Here is a 23,809-nt window from a genome sequence, read left to right on the forward strand (position 1 = left end):
GAGGGGAAGAAAAAGCAGGATTGATAATGCAGTTCTTCAGAAATCCTATTATGCTTAGAAAACAAGACATACAAAAAAGATTTAACAAATTCCAAACAACCTATAACATCTTCAACTTACACTTAAACTGGAAACATAACCTGAAGATAATGACTGCATTTAACACAGACTTGTTATCACCTGAAGAAGCATAAGGCTTTTTTTACAATTTTACCGGAAGACGAAAAAATCAAGGCCTTTAAGTCAGTGGGAGATCTCCACTGAGAAGCTATAATGCTGGACTTAAAAAATTCAGAAGTAGAGACTCTTGGTAGAAACACACTGTCTGGTTGCAAGAACACAAGTAATCCCATCAAAGATGGAGGGGTTTTGCAATGCCAAGAAAGAAACTTTAAACCAGAAGCTTAAAGACCTTGATTAATGATCCAAGTTGCATCTGGAGGCAGATCTGAAAATCATACATAACTGCAATGCCCTGTCAATAACAAGTATAAATTCAAGCCCAGATTCTGAGTGGTCTGAATGGAACTATAAACACGTTGTTAAAACCCAGCATCACATAAACAAAGCGCATCTGAGAAAAACTGTCAGCAGAAGAGAGTAAAATAGCATTTTAGGTCCCAAATTTCCTGAAAGAATCCAGAACTAATCAGTGATTCATGACTGCAAATTGCTCTAAAAAAACTGATCGAATTCTCTCACTCAAGAGACTAACAACATTCCATATTTTCCGTCACGTGCTTCAAATTTTGCACTAATGCTGTTGCCTGTGGCATGCCACAAGAACCACAGAAGACTAACAGGGGCAGGGGGGGCTACACTTGACATGTGCTGGCATCTGTCTGAAGCAAGCAGAGGTCGCTCTCACTGTGCTCACTGGTTCAGCTACGTTTTGCTTAGAAGCAAGTGACACCGGGTGCTGGCTATCAAGTTCTGTTAGCAATACAAAAAAACCCACACACTAGTTGAAATAAAAGCAGATGAGAGAAAAAGTGTTTAAACATTCAGTATAATTAAGTTATTATATATAGAACTATGTAATTTTACTACATATTGTTATATTATTTCATAACATACATTATGTACAATATAACATATACTGTATATAATGTATATACTACAATTACTATATTATTATTCAGTATTATTAGGAAAGGCAAAAAGTAAGACTGTTCTACAGGAAAGTAAAAAGCCATCAGACTCTGCTGTGAAACATGCACCATCCCTATGTCTGCATCATATGCATTAAGTATGCATCAATACTTAATGATTGTTTTTGAGTTGGCTGAACAATTAACAGTATTTTTTAAAGTAGTTGATAGTACTTATGTAGTCAGGGTGACTAAGGAACATCATGCTGACACAAAAAGCTAGCATTACTCTGCATGGCACTGAACCATGCAAACATACTGTTTGCCTCTGTTTAGCTGGAAACTCGTATATCACCATGTAATCCCTATGTAGATCTGTCCTCCGGGCCATTGCTCCTCTTAGGAACCTGTCCACCTAATTTCTTCTTTAGTTAGAGAAATTCAATATTACAGTGCACTATCTCTTTCTTCCACTATTTCCTAACACTAAAGGTGCTTCATCTACAAGCCCCCTCTCTTCTGGAGAATCTCATCAGCATTTCCATCTCTCCAGTGGCCACGAGCCCGGTGCCTGCCTTACTCCAGCAAGGCCAAGAAACTGCAGCCTGAGTAAGCCGAAATAGCTAAGGCCTTCACTCCCATTCCCCACGGAGGGATCAAAAAACCAAGCCTAAGTAGCCAAACAGTAGGCTAGATAGAAACACTTTCTCTCCCTCCGGCTGAAGAAATGCTGCTTTCCCAACACTTCTCAAATATTTAATGAGAAAAGAAGATGAGCAGAGAGCATCCATACATGAAGACATGTACTTCATATATAATAATCATTGTATAAAATATTGAAACACTCATGGTGATCCAGTTTCTATTTAATCCCCCACTGAAGTCAATGTCTCAATGGTTAGGATGGAGAGTAATATGTATTCTTTCCCTTTCCCCTCAAACCAAGAGTTACTATTGCAAACTATCTGAACAGTGGGTCTTCATGCTCTGATTGTTAGAATAGAATCATTATCTATATCTACCCATGAAGTATTAGTATGCTGGAAGTTCCTATTAATTAAGTTCCCTTAATTAGCAGTACTAATTTATGTATTTTTTTCAAACTATTGCGTTGATAATCTGTAATACCTAAGAGGGTGCAACGAACTGCACATGACAGAAAAAGAAGTTGAGGGTAAATTACCATGCACCCTAACGTCTTAATGCTCAGATCAAAATGCTAGGTCTGCAGATCTTGAACACAAACATGTTTTAAGGATTGCAAAAGGAAACACAGCACAGAAAAAAGACTGTAGACAGGCTACTGTCACATCACGGTTTTGAACCTGTGCTGCATGAAATAAAAATGAAGGAGGACATCATATTTGGAATACACAGAATAATGGTAATTAAAAAAAAAAAATCTGCAAAGTAATTTTATGATGTCTAAAATCATATCTAAAACTCAGTATGGATGTATTTCAACAACAGACATGCAGGTTGAGTGTCTCAGAAGCGTTATCTCACAACAAGCACTCCTCTAGCCTTCTACCTAAAAAGAGTCAAGCACTGATGACAAAAAATATTGGCCAACCTACTACAATTATCTTGAGGTTTTATATATGAAACAGCTCTGCTAGTATTTCTTTGTAATGATGCCAAACAGATCAATTTCTAGCAGATGAAACCTACCTTTGATAGACTCTAATGTCTCTGACAATAGCCAAGGATTCAACTCGCTTCAAGAATACCAACCTTTTGTCCTAATACAATAGATAAAGCTATACTGTATATATTTAGTATTTATCGTATCACACAAGCTAATCTCTAAATCACTGAATCTGACATCAATAAAAGGAAGCAAAAGAACTTTTGTGATAATTTTGTACTGTTGAAACTCAGCATCTGATTCCTAGAAATGCTTTGCCCCAAACAAATCAGAGAAAAGGTGAGGTCTTCATGCTCCCTCTGTCCTCCTCCTTTCTCTTTACAGTAACTGTGAAGAGAAGCTAATGAGCAAGGGGGGCTGCCTTTCTCTCTTCTATCCCTTTCAAGTTGGAGTTTTACATGGCAGAATTTTACATGGATGAGGTACCTGCTGTACTGGAAAGACATATTCTCTTACTTCTTCAAATGTTTTGGAGTAAAGTCCGCAAATTACTTTCATAAGTCTCCTGAGTTAAATTTGAGAACAAGACCCATGCTTATGAGTCACTGATATTATCAGTATTATACTTAAAATTAGGTAGATGTGTAAAAACACTTATCAGGACAAATCTTCTAAATGTATTTGTTCTGTTTTGCTTTTTCAAGCATACCTTTTTAAACATATCTTTTTTTAAACACACCTTTTTTTAAAAACTCTGAAAAGTAAATGCCACTGCATGCACTTCTTGCCTTGGAGAGTCAAGAAGAAGCAAGTGACCAAAGTATGTTGCAATGAAAGATGCACTCCTGGAAGATGCTCTGACATTACAGCAATGGGAGTGAACATGGAACCCATAGCAACGAGTGCTACACACCACAGCACTGCAAAATAGCACTATAAAACATACACAACATTTTGATTTGCTTTAGAAGTAAAACCCAGACATTACAGATGAGCCTGTAAGAAACTTCTGTAACTGCAGTGGCCTCAGGAAAAAAAAAATCTGTGTTCCAGTAAAATCAGGTCACACAGTCTGTCTTTACCTACAGATTTCAAACAGCTTTAGCTTCTAACAGTCCATTTAACAATAAAAAATAGAGATCAGTAAAAGTCACATACAATTCAAAGTAAAACTATTATGCTTTAATATGTGTTATTTCATGGACATATTATCTACTTTGGAAGAACAACAGTCTATCAGACTAAGCCCAAGACTTAGCTGGAATGCTAAAGGCTACTCTGACTTTTCACAATCAATTTGCCGCATCCCACAGCTTTTTATCTCTTTTGTTCCGAAACAGAAGGCAGATCACACGGCTCACAGGCTTCATAAAACATAATGATCCACAAATTGTGAGGATGCTTGCTAGGCCAAAAAAAGGTTACCACCACTAGCAGGAGCTGAAGAATTTTGCACCTCCAAACCTACCTACCCCTGGACCACAGCAGAGCACCACCACCTTCCATCAAGCAGTGGAGTGGTGACACATGCACGTTCAACTAATAAAGCAAGACTATGATGTCCACACAATTCATGCCACTTGTGATCCATTCTTTCTGTTGTGTGAGAACATGCAGACAGAAAAAGACATCTATTATCCACACTGGAAACTGAAGCTAATCCAGGAAGCCGAAGCAAAGCCAAAAGCAGCAGAGCATGCCAGCTGAACCTGTTAGAGAACCACGCAGAGGGATGGAACAAGTGGCAACTCTGCTGAGTTATGGACAGCTTAACTACACCTTAGAAAAAGACTCCAAAGCAGGGAAGAGCTACATGATGTAAAAGGCCAGGAAGAAGTTCTGCAATAAGGAAAGCTGAGGGCAGCTGACAACGTGAGCCCTTGGTGCTTGCAGCACTCTGTATGAAAGGAACATGTGTGTAGTTCAACAATCCTTAACTCATGGCAGGAGAGCACATCCCAGTGGAAGACTCAGATATGAAAGAAGACTTAATATTTTTCTATTGGTCACTTTCAGCTGTCCTGTCAATTTTTTCCAAAAATCTGTTTCATATATACAGATCATTAAATTCAGATCAAGAGGGATGGATGATAAAGCTCACTGTTAAAAACCTGAATATTCAATTCATTTAGAAAACTATTTTCACAAATAGGTCTTCACCTGAAGATCTCGGCAGAGTTTTTATTTAGTAATCGGCATCTTCTTTAAAATAAGCTGAACGTGTCATTTTATGTTTTGAAATAATTTCTGGTTTTCCCTTTTGGGGAAACACAAACCTTTTGCTATTTTGATTTTCACTTTATTAAACGTAGATACAATCTCTAATGAAAATGTTATCTATCAAAAACCACTCATACACACATGCGTTATATCCATAAATAATAATAGGCCCTCGAGAATGCTACTTACACAACTTCTTGATTGCAAGATGTCAGTCACCTAACCGTACATAAAAAAAGAAGGAAAAAAAAGAAACAAAACCATAGAAACCATCCTGCAGCCCCATCTAGTGCATAAGTGAGAATACTTCACCATTGACAAGTGTAAAGCTGGTATAACTTTAGGTCAGGAATTCCCAAAACATGGAGGTTATGGTATGCATCCGGAGGTGGTGTAGCAAGCCACATGACCATATTTTCTATTTAAAGTCTGTTAAGACAGTTGTATGGTGATTTGCATGAAATTTTAGAGCTTTATGGTCAGATAACGGTCCATTATCCATTTAAATAGTTAAAAGCATGCACTGTGACTCATGGTTCTTTAGGATTGTTTTATCTAATGTAACCCCTTCAAAAAGACTGTTCCTTTCAAAGAGAGTGGAGCAAAGACAATTATCTCAAAAATGAAACCAGCAAAGCACAATGTTTAAGGACCTGGCTGTTAGCGAAGTAGCAGATGCTTGTGGAGAGTATGGCCTATTACTCAGCCTCACACCAAAACCCTGTCCGTTCCAAAATTCACACAGATCAGAAAATAGTTCAGAAAATCAAAAGCCGATTTTTCTTCACAAGGCGCTTTAAAAATTGTTTTTTCTATGCAAGATGGACAGGAAAAGAACGGTGAGCGAAGCATGGGGCATCATATTTTCTAACTCTCTGGTAAGCTGATCCCAAAAGCTGACTGCAGGACCTTCTCTGCAGGGGAAGTTCAGATCTAGCCAAGGATGACGGCAGCCAGAGCCCTCTGACCCAGTGAGTCCGGGCTGCAGCATGTCCAGCATGGCCGTTGCTCATCTCACTGTTGAGCAAGCAGCGACAAGCTAGCACAACTTCACCTCCTGCACAAACTCTGGCTGTGTTTGGGTTTGGTCACAAAAACATTAGGAAGCTGAGGCAACGTAAATCTGTATGTAAGCAGAACGGATGCAAGAGAATGGCGACAGGACAGTGACAGGACAAGGGGCAACGGGCACAAACTGGAGCACAGGAAATTCCACCTGAACATGAGGAAAAACTTCTTTATATTAAGAGTGGCAGAGCACTGAACAGGCTGCCCAGGGAGGTTGTGCAGTCTCCTTCCCTAGAGATATGCAAAAGCCATCTGGACGTATTCCTGTGTGACCTGCTGTAGCTGAACCTGCTTTGGCGGGGAAGTTGGACCAGATGATCTCCAGAGGTCTCTTCCAACCCCTGCCATTCTGTGATTCCGTGAATGGAGAACTGAAAACCAGAGTGCACCTGTAGTTATTCATAGTTCAGACATACCCAAAGATTCCCAAATGCTATTTCTAGATTCAGACTATCATAAGAAAATTTGGAAATTCCATTCAAAGGGAACGGCTTTGGCTTTCAAAGAAATATCGTTTCATCAAAAAAGACAGGACAGACGGAAGGGACCTGATGGCTTGTGTCATATAGCTCAACATTCTGCTTCATGAAAGAAAGTCTTAAATTTCTCAATTTTTTTCACTTTTCCTCCCTCTAAAAGCTACTGTCAAAGGACAATTTCATGGGATTTCTAATACGCTGGAAGTACCGTCATCATGCATTAAAGAGCTATAGTAACGACTAATTCTACCCAAGGTATTTATTTTCAACTATTGACATATTTCTCAGGTAAAAGTCAGGAAGAGTATCTTCAGGCTGAAAGCCTGAAGCATAAAAAATGCTTAGGCCATGGTAATAGATTTCTGTTGCCTGAAGTCCAGTAAAATAAGTCAACTGTCTTCTAGTTAGCAAACAAGAGAAAGAATTTTTACCTCAATGAACAAGTTCAATCTACTCAAACTAACTAAATCACAAAAGGTATACAGGAAAAAAAATAAAAAAGGTTCTTGTTTGGAAATAATCAACTACATGCACTAAATGCATCATTTCTCCTTCATTATAATTCTGAGATTGAAACTTATATGCAGGCGCGGGGAGCTGTGAGGCTCTGCTCTGGGCAATCCCAACAGAACTTTTCATTTTATTTACAGACACCAGTTGGTGAAACTTATGCACCTAAAATATTTTAAGGCCCCTACAAACCTGGTATCTAAAATTAAAAATGTAAGTGGGACGCATTCAGGCTGCATTTTCAGGCTCTTTTGGTTAGACCTTCCACTGCTATTTTCATTTGCTGTTCTTTTCTCCCATTTTTTTTTTCCTTCCTCCACTATTCACTCTTGTTCTTAATCACAGCAATGCAGAGGTAGGCCATGCCACTCAGAATTTAATTTCCATGCACAGTATTTCCAGCAGCGTCTTCTTGCTCCTTCCACAAAGGCATTTTACAATTTCACCAAAAGAACAAATCTTCAGCTTGGCTTCAGTACAAATACAGCTCCAGTGATTTCTCAAACACCTATACATTTTCCACTCCAATTTTCCCTCATCCTTTAAGAAGGAACTATTTCATGTATTCTCCATATGAAATTCAGAGAACTCACTTCAGAATACAACGATTGTAAAAATGTAAAGCCTGGTTATGTACTTAAAAACTGCTTTTGCCTCTTCTGAGAAGATTGGTGGACAAAATTCCTGTTGACATGGGAATATTAAAAAGCTTGAAATTCAGTGTATGTCTGCTATACACAGTACAATGTTTTAGAGAGGTATCTATGCTACCTCTGAACAAACTACAGGTTATATTGCACTGTGTTTGCCTTAAAAGCCTTGTCTAACTGCTGTTTTCATTATTAATTAATGGCATATTTGTTATTAGTGAGCCTTCAGATATCAGGAAATTCAAAATACCTTTTCCCAGACCCCAGTTTCCTGCTGCTTTGTAGAGGAAATGTATGTGCTGTGTTACTTCTTCATGGAAATAATCACTAATCTTTCTGGTCTTTAATTCATACGGCCTATCATCTTGATAGTCAGCTCTTGACTTCACTGAATTGCCTGTTCACTGCTGCTTCAGTAATTTAGTTCTCCTACAGCTTACTTGTCATGTAGACCATACAATTATTATTTCAAGAGATGGACTCGCAAAGTTTTGAAGTTACATAGTAGTTTCACGTCATTCTCATTGACATAGTGCCTAAGCAGTCATCAAATACAGATGAAGAAAACGTCATTTTACAGGCTCAGCTATACAATTAAGTTGCCACTGCCAAATGCAAGACATAAGCTTAAAATGCTCTACCTGTTCTGCAGTAATTTAACTCTTCAAAGAATGTAAGGTATATTACTTTGCTCTAAATGATCTGCCAAAAGATGCAAGTGCAAATGCGAACCTTCACTGTGACAGCAAAAGCCTGAATTTCCCTCAGTATCTTTATGCTTGTAGTATGTCCTGCTCCATCCACTGACTTTTCTATATAGGTACACAAAGCCCCTCCACCATAAAACATGCAGAAATGTCATCTCTAACACAGGTCAGAATCTCAGTTTTCAGAGGAATGTAGAACACAAAAGACTAAACCCAGGTTTTGCCAATATCCTGATGCCTTATAGAAGATGGCTAAGGTTTGGTCTGCAAAACATAAGTAGAACAAGAACCTTCTGAAAAAGAAATGCAGCCTTTCTTTCAATTTACAACTATATGTAAACCTAATTCCAAGCACAATTAGTCTCACTGCCATGGTGCCTATTCTTCACTAAAGATATCAACCTCAGAGATACTATGTAATTGAAATGAGAAATTAATCCACAACTCCAGATGTAACAGCACACGCGAACGTTCATTTAGCACAACCTTGAAATTCTTTATGCACAACCTGACATGGGAATCTTGGTTCCTCTAGTCTGCCACTGAGATGTACCTCAGTGGCCATGATTACAAAGCTAGCAAAAGTTGGAAAGGTGACTGTATCAACAGTCCAAGAAGTATCACAGATAATAGTCCTTAAAGCTAACACATTTCTGCTATGTCTCACTAGGATACAAAACAAAAACCACATACCAGTAGTCATAACTCTCATCCCAGTTGTCAAAATGAACCAGAAAACGATTGTCCACCATGTCTGTTACCGTAGCAACACAAATGAAAGTCGGGTTCTTCTTGTCTACAGCTTCCAGCTTCATCCCCACTCGAAATCCCGACGGGATCACTGTCTACATAGAGAAAGACATTTAATTGAAGATAAATAGTATAAATCCAGAAATCTCCCCAGTGTCCACAATCAATATGTTCACGTCATCTCTAAGTTTCCCAATTAGCTGCCCCAACAGAGTGGCAGCAGCCTAATTACTTGACATGAGAGATGCTCAAACACAGAGACTCACGGTTTATGAAATAAAAAAGCCCTGAACATGCTGCTAAAATTAAATATGTTGGTTTTAACTCTGTCTTAGATACTCTCTCTGAAAGACCATGCTTGTTCCACAATGTTATGATGCAAGACACAGTACTAATAACAAGTCTTAAATTTCATTTAATATACCACTTCTGACTGTGCCACATCAGACATTTAAACAGATTAGTAAAAAATTAATGGAACAAAATGCAGAGGTAAACTGAAGTGGAGATTGTTACTGAATTTGTTGCAAACATTTTAATCTCAAATTTCAGGTCTCAAGTCTGCCATCACTGAAATGCGCTGTGAGTCTCTGCCACATGCACGAGCACACTAGCAACTTCCACACCATTAGTAACAACAAGCGAGTACTTACTGTGTTCTGATTTTCAAACAGTGATTTAGGAGCAGCTTGAGCCTTGCATGCTTTCAGGTATGACGGCCAGCTGAATTCTTCTTCCTTATATCCTAAAGGAGGGTCATAAAAGAAGGGCAACAAATGACAGGCATGAGACACAAGGTGCATGCAGGTGATCTGATCTTAACTGATGAAATTATTTTTTCCATCCAGTTCTGAACTGTTTCTTACAACTTCAAAACTGAAAAGATTATGCACTGTTAACTGTTCATTCTATTTTTATATAAACTACACTGGGAAAATTTATTTTAAAAGTATTTATTAATTCTACTGAATATGAACTCAATGAGTCTCTTGGGGAGTACTGGCTTGGATTATTAGAAATTTTAGCAGGACACATTCTAGAAGAGCTTGTAGAGTTCAAACGAAAGTTGATGAAGCTTTTCTATTTTTATTTGGGCATCTGGTATTACAAAGAGGAATCATGTTCTTTATTTAGGGCTGGCTGAGCTTCCTTACCAAAATGTCAAGCTTTCTTTACACTAACTGAGCAAAATACTCTGCTTTCTTGAGCTGCACATTATGAGTCTCTTATAGTTGGCTAGGACTGACATTTGAACTGTTCCTAAACTTCACCTGGGAGAACGAACAGTCTTATAAATGAAGCACTAGGCAAGAACTCAGGACATTTCATCTCAGTTTCAATTTCACCTTCAAAACAAATTGGGGAGCATTTCTTACAAAATCACTGCTCTACTCCTGATCTCTGACCTCGCAGTTCTGACCATCAAGGAAATGAAGGTCCTCAAGAGGCAGGATGTTTCAGGGGAGCCTAGAAACTAAAATCTGTAATTCTACCAGGTATCAAAAATAAGTCTCGGTAAGATTATCAGTTTTGTACTATCATCTCCCTCCCTTTGAACAAATCTCTCCAAGCAGCACTGGCTACAAATCACCTCTCTGCTTCTCCCCAAGAAAACCACTTCTCTGCCTCGTAGGTACCAACTAATTTCCCTTTGGTGGTCTGACACACACACAAACCAACAAGCTCAGGGCAATTGCTCTCCAGCTTCTTTTCAGTCTGTTGCTTCTACTTCAGAAACAGCAAAGGGCCTACAGGCCCCAAAGCTCTTCCTACTATGCCAGTTAGCCTAATAAAAAAAATTCCCTCCTTCACGGACTTTACCCTACTACGTCCTCAGGCTACCACTAATACAGTATGATCACTACTACCTTTAAAACAAACTCCATATGTTATATCAAAACTGTTGCCTACACCATCAATGCCCTAGGACTCCTTACGCATTTACAGTGTAAACTGTCCCCTGCATGGACCTTCTGCATTTTTTATTCTATGCATATAGCACTTGGAAAGAAACCTACATTTCTGTTGATAGTCCATCTCTTCTAGTTTCTTAGCAAAAAAATATATTGAACTGCATAAAAAAAAACCACAAGAAATTGTTTGTATTTCTAATCTATAAAACAATGCTAAGAGTTGTAAGCAAGTAGTCTTTTTCCTTTATTCGTCTGTTAAGTAAGTTATAGGAACATCCTATTTTAGTTCATACATTATAATCCCAGTAAAACATGACCAAAACCACCACCCATTTCAGTGAGTGATTGCCTTAACTACTGAAATGACTCACCTCTTGACTATTTGAAGTGTTACTCAAATACGTCACAGACAACAACTCTGTTTAACCTGAGAATCTCGTATTTTCCAAGGAACCACAGGGAAAGAATCCTTTAACTTCACCTTCTCCACATCTGCCTTTCTCAGTTTTCATTTTAAATATCAACTAACATGAATTAACCTCCACGCCCGAACAATGAGACTTTTCTTTATAGTCCAATTGCTTCTTGTCTTGATACACTATAGCTGTAGACCAGTTGAAATAATGTTTAAAGGAATGTGGTATTGAGGCTTTAATTTTCCCTCTGAAATTCCAGAGGATATTCAAACCTAGCTCAAAGCTCACAGCTGAAAACACAAAACTCCCACCTACTGCATGTGTGATGGGATCAGGTACTGGTACTGGGACAAAGTCCATGGGGGAAAAAAAAAATGGTTTCAGTAGATGTGAAACAGTTTCTGGACAGCAGTGGTCTTCCAGTCACCAACTGAGAAAGGAAGACGTCTAGATCCTCCTCATCTCTCAAAGAAAGGACCAAATGTGAATTTGATTTAGTCACTGTAGATATAGAACAGTATTCACTAACTAAAACTACCAGCTTCATTAATTTCCAGCGAATTTACAAACACATAATGTGAAGGCTAACTGGAATTATGTAATTTGTTCTTCTAGAGAATAGACTAGACTATTTCAGTTGGAAGGGACCTACAACAATCATCTAGTTCAACTGCCTGACCAATTCAGGTCTGACCAAGCCAGCCTGTTAAGGGCATTGTCCAAATGACTCTTAAACACTGATAGGCTTGGGGCATCGACCACCTCTCTAAGAAGTATGTTCCAATGTTTGACCACCCTCTCGGTAAAGAAATGTTTCCTCATGTCCAGTCTAAACCTACCCTGGTGCAGCTTTGAACCATTCCCACATGTCCTGTCACTGGCTCTCAAGGAGAAGAGCTCAGCATCTCCCTCTCCAAGTCCCCTCCTTAGGAAGCTGTAGAGAGCAACGAGGTCACCCTTCAGCCTCCTTTTTTCTCCAAACTAGACAAGCCCAGAATCCTCAGTTGCTCCTCACAGGACATGCCTTCCAGCCCCTTCACCAGCTTTGTTGTCTTCCTCTGGATGGATTCAAGGACCTTCATACCCTTCTTAAATTGTGCAGCCCAGAACTGCACACAGTACTCAAGGTGAGGATGCACGAATGCTGGACACAGCAGGATAATCACCTCTTTTGACCAGCTGGTTACTGTGTGTTTGATGCACCCCAGGATGTGGTTTGCCCTCTGGGCTGCCAGGGCACACTGCTGACTCCTATTGAGTCTGCTGCTGACCAGCACCCCCAGACCCCTTTCTGCAGGGCTGCTTTCCAGATGAGAGTAGATAAGAGTCTTGGTTTTTTATAATACAGCAATACATTTTCATCTTTTGTGAATCTGAATATGCTTCTCACTTTGATCTTTCTTCTTAATGATTTGTTGGTGAAATTCTATTTTCAAGAGTTCGTGAAATGACACCATTATTAGGACTACACGGGCTACTGGAGCAGAACCTCAACACACAGTTCATGCTTTATGTTTCTCATTAATGCCTGGTTTTGATAGTGATAGGATCATAAGTCTTAGTTTTAAAATTCACTTTTGTTTTCTTTACATGCTTTCATTTATGTTGATTTACTAACACTTGCTTTTGTTTAAAAAGAAACACTGCAGAGCTGTATTATTTTAAAAAAAATTAGACATTGCAATTTTTACTTTGTGACCTTCAGTGACAGACAGTTTTCAAGGTGCTCCCCTTCTCTGATGACTGCAGAGCGAGCCCTCTGAAGTGATTTCAGAAGATCAGGCGGCCTCTGCTGCACCAACTTCTCCCTCTGGTATCCAAATGATTCTTGGCTTAATCCAGGCAAAACCCCAGCAGTACTACCGTGGCAGAGTCCATGATAATTCTGGGAACACACATCCATCCCCCCTCTGCAGGCTTCACCTCTGAGAGACGGAAAAGTGACGTCCTTTGCACACAGAATGAACAGTGTCCTGGAACACCATCTTTTTTTTTCCTCCCGTGACACCCAGTTTGGTTTTGCAGCTCTGTTCCCCTGTGTCTGCTGGAAGCCCAACAGCAGCTGCCTATTGCCTCCGCTGCCATGGGGATGGGATACAGCCCCCTGTGAGGCCTGCCCGGCCCAGCGGAACCGAGAATTACCTGCTCCTCCTGTTTTAATAAACAAGAACACAAATATGTACCAGAAAATACCTATAACAATATTCTTTCTCCTGTCCCTCACATCCCCCACAGCCCTCTCCCATCAGAATAAATAGCCTCCCATCTCTCACAAGGAAAGATCGATGTAGGCCTGTTTGGAAAGTTATCCGCCTTCAACCTTCTCAGAAAACACGGAGTCAGTTACCAGGCCCCAAAATCCCCCTGGAGCACACCCTCCTTACAACCCCCTCCTTGTGAAGCAGGACACTTCTGCCCAGGCTTGCAGGAACGATTAACCAGGGCTGCGCTACACTGAAAGACAGCATGAGAGTCTGCGCCTTTCACAGGCCACTGCGTTCCAAACAGTTTATGCTTTACACCATCAAGCTTGTAAGTTTGCACTGTATCTGGAAAATGAATGGCTACTAATGCAAAACTTCGAGTTCTGTGAGGTGGTATTTTTATATAAGATACTGTGCCCTATGTCATTAGCAGCATCAGCTTTAGTGTCCGTATGATTTGCAATGGGCACTAAAAAGAAATCATTATTAAAATGTCATACCACAGCAAAACATAAGCAATCTGTCTGACCCAATAAAAACGCACAAAAAGCCCTAAGAACCTAAGACTGGCATCTCCTCCCTTCCCTCGGAATAACCAAACTCCACAAATATCAGTGAAATGTAAGTAGTGCTGAAAAACTAGAAAAAATATGTTTAACTGGTGAATGGCTGTTTGCCCTCAGTCTCCTTTAAATGCATCACTCTACCATACTGCTTGTTCCTTCCTGTTCCTCTTCCATCCCATGTGCAAGCTAGACTTGCACTGGGACAATGGAAGAAGTCCTACGAGCACCAGAGCAGGTTTCACCAATCACACCATACCTCATCAGTGATGAAACGGTTTACCACCGAGGTGCAGTGACAAAGCCAAGCAATGCAAAGGGCACAGCACTTTGCAGGTCTTGGATAAAAATTCCAGAGAACAGCCTTGCTATTCAAAATTAAGAATTTGTCTTGGGGATGGTAGGAATACATAGCTGTTTAGGTTGACAACCAGAACCCTGAGAATTACCATCATATATTCCCTTGACACCTCTGATAGGCTCCATGACTTTTCTTAAGTAAGAGACCTACTCACTGCTTCAGTATGGTGAAAAAAAATAAACAATCTTCTCACCAAATTAAAACCAGAAGAGAAACTGAAGAAACTTTCCATGAAAGTGACTCAAAGACAGACAGTAACTTTTCTCCAGTAGCAGTGATTCATTAACAAAAGTTTAAGCTTTCTAAACCAGGCATTTAAGATGTAAAAGATGACAAACCTTCATCATATATATAAATTTTACTAAGCATGCTGTAATAACGTCAATAACTCCATAACTGGGGACAATCAGTTTGCTACATGTAACTTACTACTTCGGTGAAGGCCAGCCTTCTGAGAAATTCTGATTTATGTTCAAGAAACTGCTATTTCTGCACAGCCAGTTATGCAGAACTATGCCCAATGGAAACTCCCATTCTTCAGCAGCAGCACAGAGCACTCCTGCCTGTAGCCAGAGTGGAGCTTGCAGAGCATTCAGAAGAGCAGCACATGCTCCTTCATACACCTCCAAGGCTCAGCTGCTGAAATGCCACCCTCTCCCACACTGGCAGGCCCTCTACCTGTATCCGTTCAGTGGCTTTACTCTCACCTTCCACACCCCAGCAGTTAGAGCCACAGTTTTATAACTCTCCCTAATGCATCCTCTTGACTCTGTACACTCACCATTTTGCAGCCTTTCAAAACCACATTATCCTACCCTCACTCTGTATGTCAAAATCCCATATTCATTTATTTCTCACTCTCCTGTCTTCAGGACTTGCTCCCTTCATCCCTACATATTCCCTTTCCTACCCCAAAAGAGAGTCCATCTATTCCTTTTTTATGCTACAGTTCAGTGCAGTTGTACTTCACTTGCCAAAATAAAGGAGTTACATAATCTGAAGTAGAATAATTAAGTAAGCAAATTACAGATATTTCAACACATGTATACCATTTTATAAATAAGCTATGTACAAATGACACTTTCAGGCTTGTAATCTCACACTTTTTTCTCCCTATCCGTTTATTCCTTTCAAGCTTACTCTTTGTGGCAGGACCACAATCTTTATTAGTCTGTGCCAACACATGTACAACAACAGTGATCAATACCTAGTAACGCAAATATTCTAAAACCTTACACTAAAGGATGCTCAGCCGCCTGAGAGACCTCAGTTTAAGCATACATGTCACCAGTATGCTGCCATTTTACTTGCAATAAGCATTCATTTGGGGTCTACGTTTGCCTCTTTCTTTCCTAATGCCTTATGAATTACTCCTAAGGTTCATTTTGTTTTCTTGTTTTCTCTGAATTTCCACTGAATAAATTTCTTCAACCTCAAAATTTTAGTAGGACTTCAAGAACAGTTTAATTTGCCATGTTCAAATACTCTGACTAAATGAACAAAAATGTTTCTGCCAAAAAAAATAATTGCAGCACTACACAGATAATCTTGATCTCAGAGCTATAGAAAATGCACACGCTTCAAACTAAACAATACCTTTAGGTGGATGAAGCTTGTGACCTGTTTTCTCACACCATCCAACAGGATGAATGTCTGAAGAATCAGCGTTCACCCAGAAATCATAGCAATCTGGGTATCCATCAAAATGGAGTCGTATTCTGTAGCCACAAACCTAAAAGCAAGAATGTAAAATGTACAACACTGTGCTTTAAGATGTTTGCCCTACACGTAACAGCTTCTGTTCAGTAGTATGTATGATAACAGTGTGTTTTCAGTCAGCCTTTTACTTCTGCTCAAGTGAACACTGGATGAATAAATGCATTTGACAGAAAGGAAAGAATAAAAATTCTCAGTCTGAGGGCCTCCTCTTCTGGTGAAAAGAATTAACTAAAAGCTGGACATTGTCACTAGTGTTAAAAAACTCAAAAACTGTTCAATCAAACACCAGAATGAAACAGAAACCCTACAGAAGAGCATGAATACGTCTGATACAATCATGGACAAAGCACAGATAATGATGCTCTCAAGCTATCCCCATTAATCAATATACAAGAGAGCACTCAACAATAACTATGTTCAACAGACTCTCCAGAGAGATACTGAGAACTATTATTAAAGATGAGAATGCAGCGAAGGTATCCTGCAGAACTTCATTATTCCATGAAGTAGTAAGTTAACCTCCGAGAGGAAGAGAAAAACAGGACACAACCCCCCTCTCTGTACAAAAGTTTTCCATATCTTCCTGAGTGCCAAATGCCGTAACTTCCCTGCAGTCACCAGTGAAAGTCTCCTGACATCAAGGTCACCCTATTTATATTCAATTTATACTCTGACATAGCTTTCAGTTTGCCATCTCAGAATTCTGTGGAATTCAGGTCATCCTGCAGTAAAACGTGACCCATCACTTAGTGCCGAGCACAAGGTACACAGGAAATACTCAACCACTGATACACCACCCACAAGAAAATGGAAGAGATATCCACAGAAATGGGATATGGCTACGGGCCATGAAAAGATCCAGAAATCGGAACAAAAAGCCTAGGCTATCAAAACTGTAGCACAACTGAAACACAAAAAAGTGTTAGGTATTTTTATCAGTGAATGGAGCAACTGTAAATACTATTGAACTTCTATAAAACTGCTATATACCAGTTGTCATACTTACGTTTTTTCTCTTTTAAATATAGATTGAACTACAGGATTACAGAAAAAAGCACATATCCAACTAACGTAATACTGTTTTGTCTAGCTGCATATGTTAAATATATGTAAACAGTCACTGCTGCATGGCACTGGATGTAGTCTTTACATGTCTGTCAGGGAGATTTAATACAGCGTTATTAATGTAAAAGCCATCTTCCTACATATAATTTCTGTCTGCTTGTCAGGGAAGAGCAAGAACTTTCAGCTGCTGCTGCTTGAGTTCAGTCTCTCCCGTAATCTCACACCACAGCTGCTCACAGCCTCTCCTTACCTCGGCCACTGTGAGGACACAGTATATCGACTGGTGCTCGGGATCCACGCCCTCCAGCTTCATCCCTACTTTGAATCCGTTTTTGTTGTATGGGAAAGACTGATACTGCAATAGAAAAGAATCGTTTCAATACTTCTGAAAGAATACCAGAGAAAGGCAGGCTATCTTTATAAAGAAAAGAACAATGATTATTTATTCTTCATGTTTCTGAAAGAACTAATAAACCACTTTAAAGTAAGTTTCACATTTTTAAAAACATACAGCAGAAAAGAGAAACTAATGATTTTTCGAAAAACATGTTGATACTAGAATGACTTAAGAGTATGTAAGAACTTTATAATGAATTAGCAAAAAAGTTAATCAAGCGAAAGAAGATGATATGATTTGCCCTCAACATTTTTCACTAATTGTCAATAAAACATTTTAATAATGTAATTATTTCAGCCCGTACAGTGACACTCTGGCACCTTCCTGGTGGCCATCATTCCTATAATAATTACAACAATGATACTTTGTTTTTGCCTTTTCATTTCCACACCTCAGGCCACCAAAGATGAACTGTTAGGCAGAAATAGGAAACACTGTTTGTACAAAGGAGTGGCCTCTGATGTAGTTTTCTCCTTTACATGCTGAGTCCAGGTCAGCTAGTTTTCCAGGAATATTTTTGCATCACAGGAACATGACTACCCTCATACCACATTACAACGAACCCAGAAGAACATCTTTCAAAAAACAGAAAGTGAAAACAAGGCTAAGCAGAACCGATGTTTTCAATCAGAAGGCATCAGCATCCCATTTTCATGTTCCCTACCCTCTGTTACAGAGGGAAGGAAGCTAACACATATTAAGGTTAAATTAGAGGGAATATTAGAAACATAACTGACTAAAACTGAAGAGCATTTTCCCCAGGTTAACAAATTCACAAACAGACAGCTTTTATGTCCCAAACGGATACAGACAAAACACAGGAGAAGCATGTTATATGTTCCCCCTTCCTTCTGTTCCTGTCTAAAAGCTACAGATGCTCCCTCGCCATCTGCAGCACCTCTGCCACCAGTGGAAAGGGAAGGGCACTGAGGGAGGTACTCAGAGAGCTCTCACCTACCCGGAAGGGAAGGAATCCTCTCTTCAGTAGCTTTAGCTGCAACTGATACAACTGAATAATAAACCCTAGAGAAAAAATGCAGTGCATGGCACAAGAGCAGGAATATACAGTCAAAGGGAAGGGAAATGGAGAACCAGACCAGTTTAAATCAGCTTAAAGTGGCCAGCTACTAGATGTCTACCTACAGCTTGAAGTCCCTATCTAAAAATAGCTTAGATCATTTTGTAGACCTCAGTTAAGGGATCAGAGTATCTGACTGTAGTACACGCATTTGAAAAGTCATTTCATCCTAACATCACCTCACTTAACATTTTTATTATCAATGAAAGTTTAATGAAGTTACACTGTGCATAATTCTAGACACTTCCGCAAGAAGAATGTAAAAGCAGAGCTTTTTTTTTTTAAATCAATAAACTGAAATTTTTAAAGTTCATCTTGATGCACGGACTTGCATTTAATGCCATCAATATCATAAATAGCTTACAGATAAAAAAATCTCAGTAGGAAACTGAAATGCTAGAAATACTGCCACATTGAGGAACAGTGGCCAAAAATGTAACTAAGATTTTGCAAAACCAAGCAGAAATAAAATTACAACAAAAGGAAACAATTCTAAAGTCACAGAGCTGTTTATTCTTTCATTCTTACAATAAACATTACTGTACAAACAGTACAAAATTCGGCAAGCAAAACACTAAAAATTAAGCAATTATCACACAGGTATTTCCTGAAATTTAAGACATGAATTATTCACTATTCTTCCCGTTGTCAAATCTAAAACTTCTAAGGCAACACAATTTTTAGTTTGATTTCTGTTACAACAAAATAACAGGCAACTTTAGAAGACTAATTAATTTCAATTTTGTGCATTATTCTCAAAACATCACCCAAGTCAAAGCTATGAGAAACTTAGTAATCACACATCTTCACAACAAAAATTTAAAGATAGTTTGTTAAGGACAGATACAAGAACAAAATAAGAGTAAGGGTAAAAGGAGTCAAAGAGCAGATGCCAGACTGAGGATTAGAAATGTTTATGTATGGTGCAAGAACGTACACAAGACCCAAAAGATTACCTTTGGGGAGTTGGAAATTGAAAAAAATAAAATTCAAGGATCAATAATTTTGTTTTACTGAAGCAGTAACAGCTTGTCAGTCACAGCCTGGAAATGAATCTAAGATTTAAGTACCAGGAAGTGGCAAGGACTCTCCATTATTTTTACCGTTCCCAATCAAGGATATGAAAAAACACAATGAAAAGTACTGCTTCTGGACTGGAAAAATAAGAGAGAAAAAGAGTAATTGTCACAATCCAAACAGAAAACAAGGATTCAAAATCAGTGGTGATGTTTGGGGTTTTTTTTAACCTTACTGTTCCTGTGGCTCACTTGTCTGCCCATAAAATGGAGAAATACTACCTTGCTACTTCCGAGTATTATTAAGAATTCTCTCTCCGCTACAGGCTTTAAATAGTGCACACTAAATAAAACCCTACAGTTACCCAGGGGCTAAAGACTTTAAAAGAAAGTATTAAATAAGATGCGTTGAATGAAAAAGGTACACTGGAGAAAAATAAAAGAAACAGTACGTCATCACGTAACTCCAGACTTTACCACCATGTGCAGGGCCCAGAGAGGCTGGTGTATGCCTGTGTGACACAAGAGCATTTCATGGACCTTTACGCAGGCAAAGCAACGCTCTGAAAATCTACCTTTCAGAGCCACTACTTAACCAGATTTTTTTCTTGTTAATTTTTCAACCAGTATGTAGCACAGGGGAATATAAGTAAAGATGGTCAGGTAACTCTTGTTCTTGCACCTGTAGATCTACGGATTCTCTACAGTGCAACCCTAGTTCTTCACTTTTGTACCTCAATAACGTCTAAAAGCATCAATTAAAGGTCAGCATCACACACACATGTAACCTGAAAAGCTAATCCCTGGACAAAAGATTGATTAGTTGAAGTATAAAGCAAACAGAACGAAATGGATGCAAGAAACAGACTACAAGTAAGAACAGAATTATAAAAAAATTAATACCACATATACATAGCAGAAGTACAGCAGCTGAGACATGTTCACGTGTTTTGTCAGGTTTTGCAAGAGAAGAGAAGAGCATGGAAGCTTTGTGGATTTGCATACAGAGCTCTCTTCCAAGCAAGAGAGATGTCACTAGAGAAAGCACTCAAATGACAAATGACAAAGACTATCATAGCAGGCAAAGGACAAGCAAGCGATGATGATGTGACATCCAATCAGATGACAGGCAAAATGGAAACAAGCCAAACTAGTATCTGATGTAGTAACATAATGTCAGCAGGAGCTGCAAAAAGACAGGTAACATAATCAAAGCAACAAGCCAAAAGATGACCTTTGTACCACTCTTCTAAACATATTTAAAAAGAATGATATGGCATGAAAAAATCACAGAATCACAGAATCATAGAATGGTTTGGGTTGGAAAAGACCTTAAAGACCACCTAGTTCCAACCCCCCTGACATGGGCAGGGTTACCTTCCACCAGACCAGGTTGCTCCAAGCCCCATCCAACCTGGCCTTGAACACTGCCAGGGAGGGGGCACCCACAGCTTCTCTGGGCAAGCTGTTCCAGTGTCTCATCACCCTCACAGGAAAGAATCTCTTCCTAATATCTAATCTCAATCTACCCTCGTGCCGTTTGAAACCATTACCCCTCGTCCTGTCACCACACTTCCTGGTAAAGAGTCCCTCCTCACCTTCCCTGTAGGCCCCCTTGAAGTACTGGAAGGCCACTGTAAGGTCTCCCCGGAGCCTCCTCTTCTCCAGGCTGAACAACTCCAACTCTCTCAGCCTGTCCTCACAGGAGTAGTGCTCCAGCCCCCTGATCATCTTTGTGCATGAAAATGAGGGTATGTATCAGATTTTTAGCTTCAGAGATCAGAAGAAAAGGCTAGAACTTGTAGATTTTGGAAAAGCATCTAGTTTCTGTACATTCTGTAGTCTCAGCTGACAGCATCCATCTACATCTACAGAATTCTCTGAAAAAGCAGAGAAAGGTAACTAATTTCATACTTTCCAACTATCTTGATGATTGCTGATAGATAGCATTATTTTAATCATGTAGGTTTTCCCCCAGAGAAGTGTAAAATCTTCAAGTTTTTTTATAAACTGATTTCCTAGAAATTTCATGATCTTAGGTGGTTGACTGATTCAAACTTTAGAAGGTCATACCTCTTTAAAAAGCTTAGTAGGTACTGCAATGGCCTTTTCTTCCTCCAGATAGGATGCCCAACACCATGCTTGCCTTCCTTTAGAGGGTACAGCTATAAAGAAGCACACAATAGCAAAAGAATTCTCCAACTGTTAACTTATCAAGAAAAAACCCACTGAAATCAACATTTTGAAGTTTATAATACATCTATCTCAAATCTACATTTTATTAAACGCATTCACGGTATTTCTCAGGACTTATTTCAGGAAAAGAAGTAGCTCTGTATGTTTAAAAGCACCAGGAACATGAAGGTTCCTGCTTTGTATTGTGAAGTTTCCAGAAGTTCAAATCTCGAATAGTAGAAGAAAAAGGTGAAAAGAACAACTTACGAAGTCTTGCCCCTTAATTCCTTTTCCCTTATTGGTCATAAGAAACACTAAGATATACAATTTGCAAATGTGTAAAAAGATCAGTTCAAATTATGAAGTAGCTCAATATTTTAATTTTTTTTTCCCAAGAATTTCTGTTCCTGGAAAGCATTTTCAAATGGATAGCACTCATGACATTTTTTTTTTAATCACCGCTGAAATACTTTATTCTTTAACAGTATTCAGAATGTTTCTAACCTATTCCGTCACCTTTTAGTTTGATGGTTTTGGGCTGAGAAGCAGTGATTTAACAGTAATTTCTCCAAGCCATCAAAACTGTCACCAGTGCTTTTTCCCCCCATCATGTCATTAGCATACAACAGAAACCTCCAGTTTCAGGTTTGCCCATATAGTATGAACACTTGCATACACTTGCACAGTAATGGTAATACTGGCTACAGTCACACCAGTGAAATAAGGCACTAATTGCACTAGCAAAAGCCATGAACTTTAGAAACAGATGGCTTGTGAGGCTGGCCATGTATGGACCTACTTTCATACACCTCCACTCTGCTCTGTTGAACTTCACCTAAAATGTCTCCTCTGCACATGCAGCTTAGCATTTCAGAGCATCAGCTCATGCTGCCAGAATTCCTCACAGTCCACAGCATGATTCTGGCCTGATCCTGAGTGTAGGCTACTCACAGGAGAAGTAAGTCCCTTAAGTAATGGTCTGGCTAAGCATTTTTATGATTAAAACACAAACCATAACAATAGCAATGCCAAACTCTTCTGAAGAAAGCTGGTAATGTAACCAAAAGATAACAAATTTCAGAATGACAGCGATTGCTCAACACTATTAAAGCACATTCATTTTATTTGTGATTTACTCAGTTTTTATCTATTCCATTTAAGAGATGTGTGGCTCAGCAAAGTAATACACAGTTATGTGCTTGGTTCTGAATATAAATTTGTCTTTTATACCAAATCTCTTGTGCTGAACTGACATTTTCCCAAATAAAAAAACCCAGAAGAAATCTGTACACATTGTTCTGTCAGCGGACAGCAGTGATTTCCATAGAGTATTGGCTTTGTGCTTGTATCTCACGCACTTCTTATCACCTCAGCTTTGGAACCAACTGTAGAAATAATATTTACATTTCAGCAGTAATTCTATCTCAGGAGGGGGATCTTCTGTAACTTTTATGTGTTGCGTTTTCAATCAGTATTTCATCTGCCAAGTGTGCAGCAGAGCTACTTGGAGCTCTGTGCTGATTAGTGGCCCTGCAACTTCTGGTAACGGGTCCCAGTCTACCATAAGAAACACATTGGAGGGCAAGATGTAGGTTTGTTCTTGGTGTACCACTGAGGTATAATAGTTGCTGATTCTCTGATTCAACCTAAAAGTTATCTATCATACAAATAGCTTGAAAATTTAAAATATGTTTTATTATAGCACTCGACGCAGTGTATGTCCCTTTGTACTGACTATAGCAATTATTCCTAAACAGTTCCATAAATGTGCCTATACATACAGCACATACTGTAGATATAAATCTCAGGGATAAATTGATCCCTGAGAAAACAAAAGTA

General features: G+C 39.1%; 1 protein-coding gene across 2 annotated transcripts in view; it reads right to left on the minus strand.

Annotated features, from left to right (window-relative positions):
* L3MBTL3 (L3MBTL histone methyl-lysine binding protein 3) overlaps positions 1–23,809 on the minus strand; it is a 73,300-nt gene that overhangs the window by 31,330 nt on the left and 18,161 nt on the right. For both annotated transcript variants that reach the window (XM_086461235.1, XM_086461234.1), the window contains exons 6-10: positions 21,869–21,960; positions 17,555–17,659; positions 16,117–16,252; positions 9,717–9,808; positions 9,007–9,158 (exon numbers count right to left, since the gene is read on the minus strand). In XM_086461235.1, the coding sequence (XP_086317361.1) occupies positions 9,007–9,158; positions 9,717–9,808; positions 16,117–16,252; positions 17,555–17,659; positions 21,869–21,960 (577 nt within the window). The remainder of the gene's footprint in view (positions 1–9,006; positions 9,159–9,716; positions 9,809–16,116; positions 16,253–17,554; positions 17,660–21,868; positions 21,961–23,809) is intronic.

The sequence above is a fragment of the Leptosomus discolor genome, chromosome 2 (assembly GCF_034619465.1).
Source record: "Leptosomus discolor isolate bLepDis1 chromosome 2, bLepDis1.hap2, whole genome shotgun sequence".
NCBI lineage: Eukaryota > Metazoa > Chordata > Aves > Leptosomiformes > Leptosomidae > Leptosomus > Leptosomus discolor.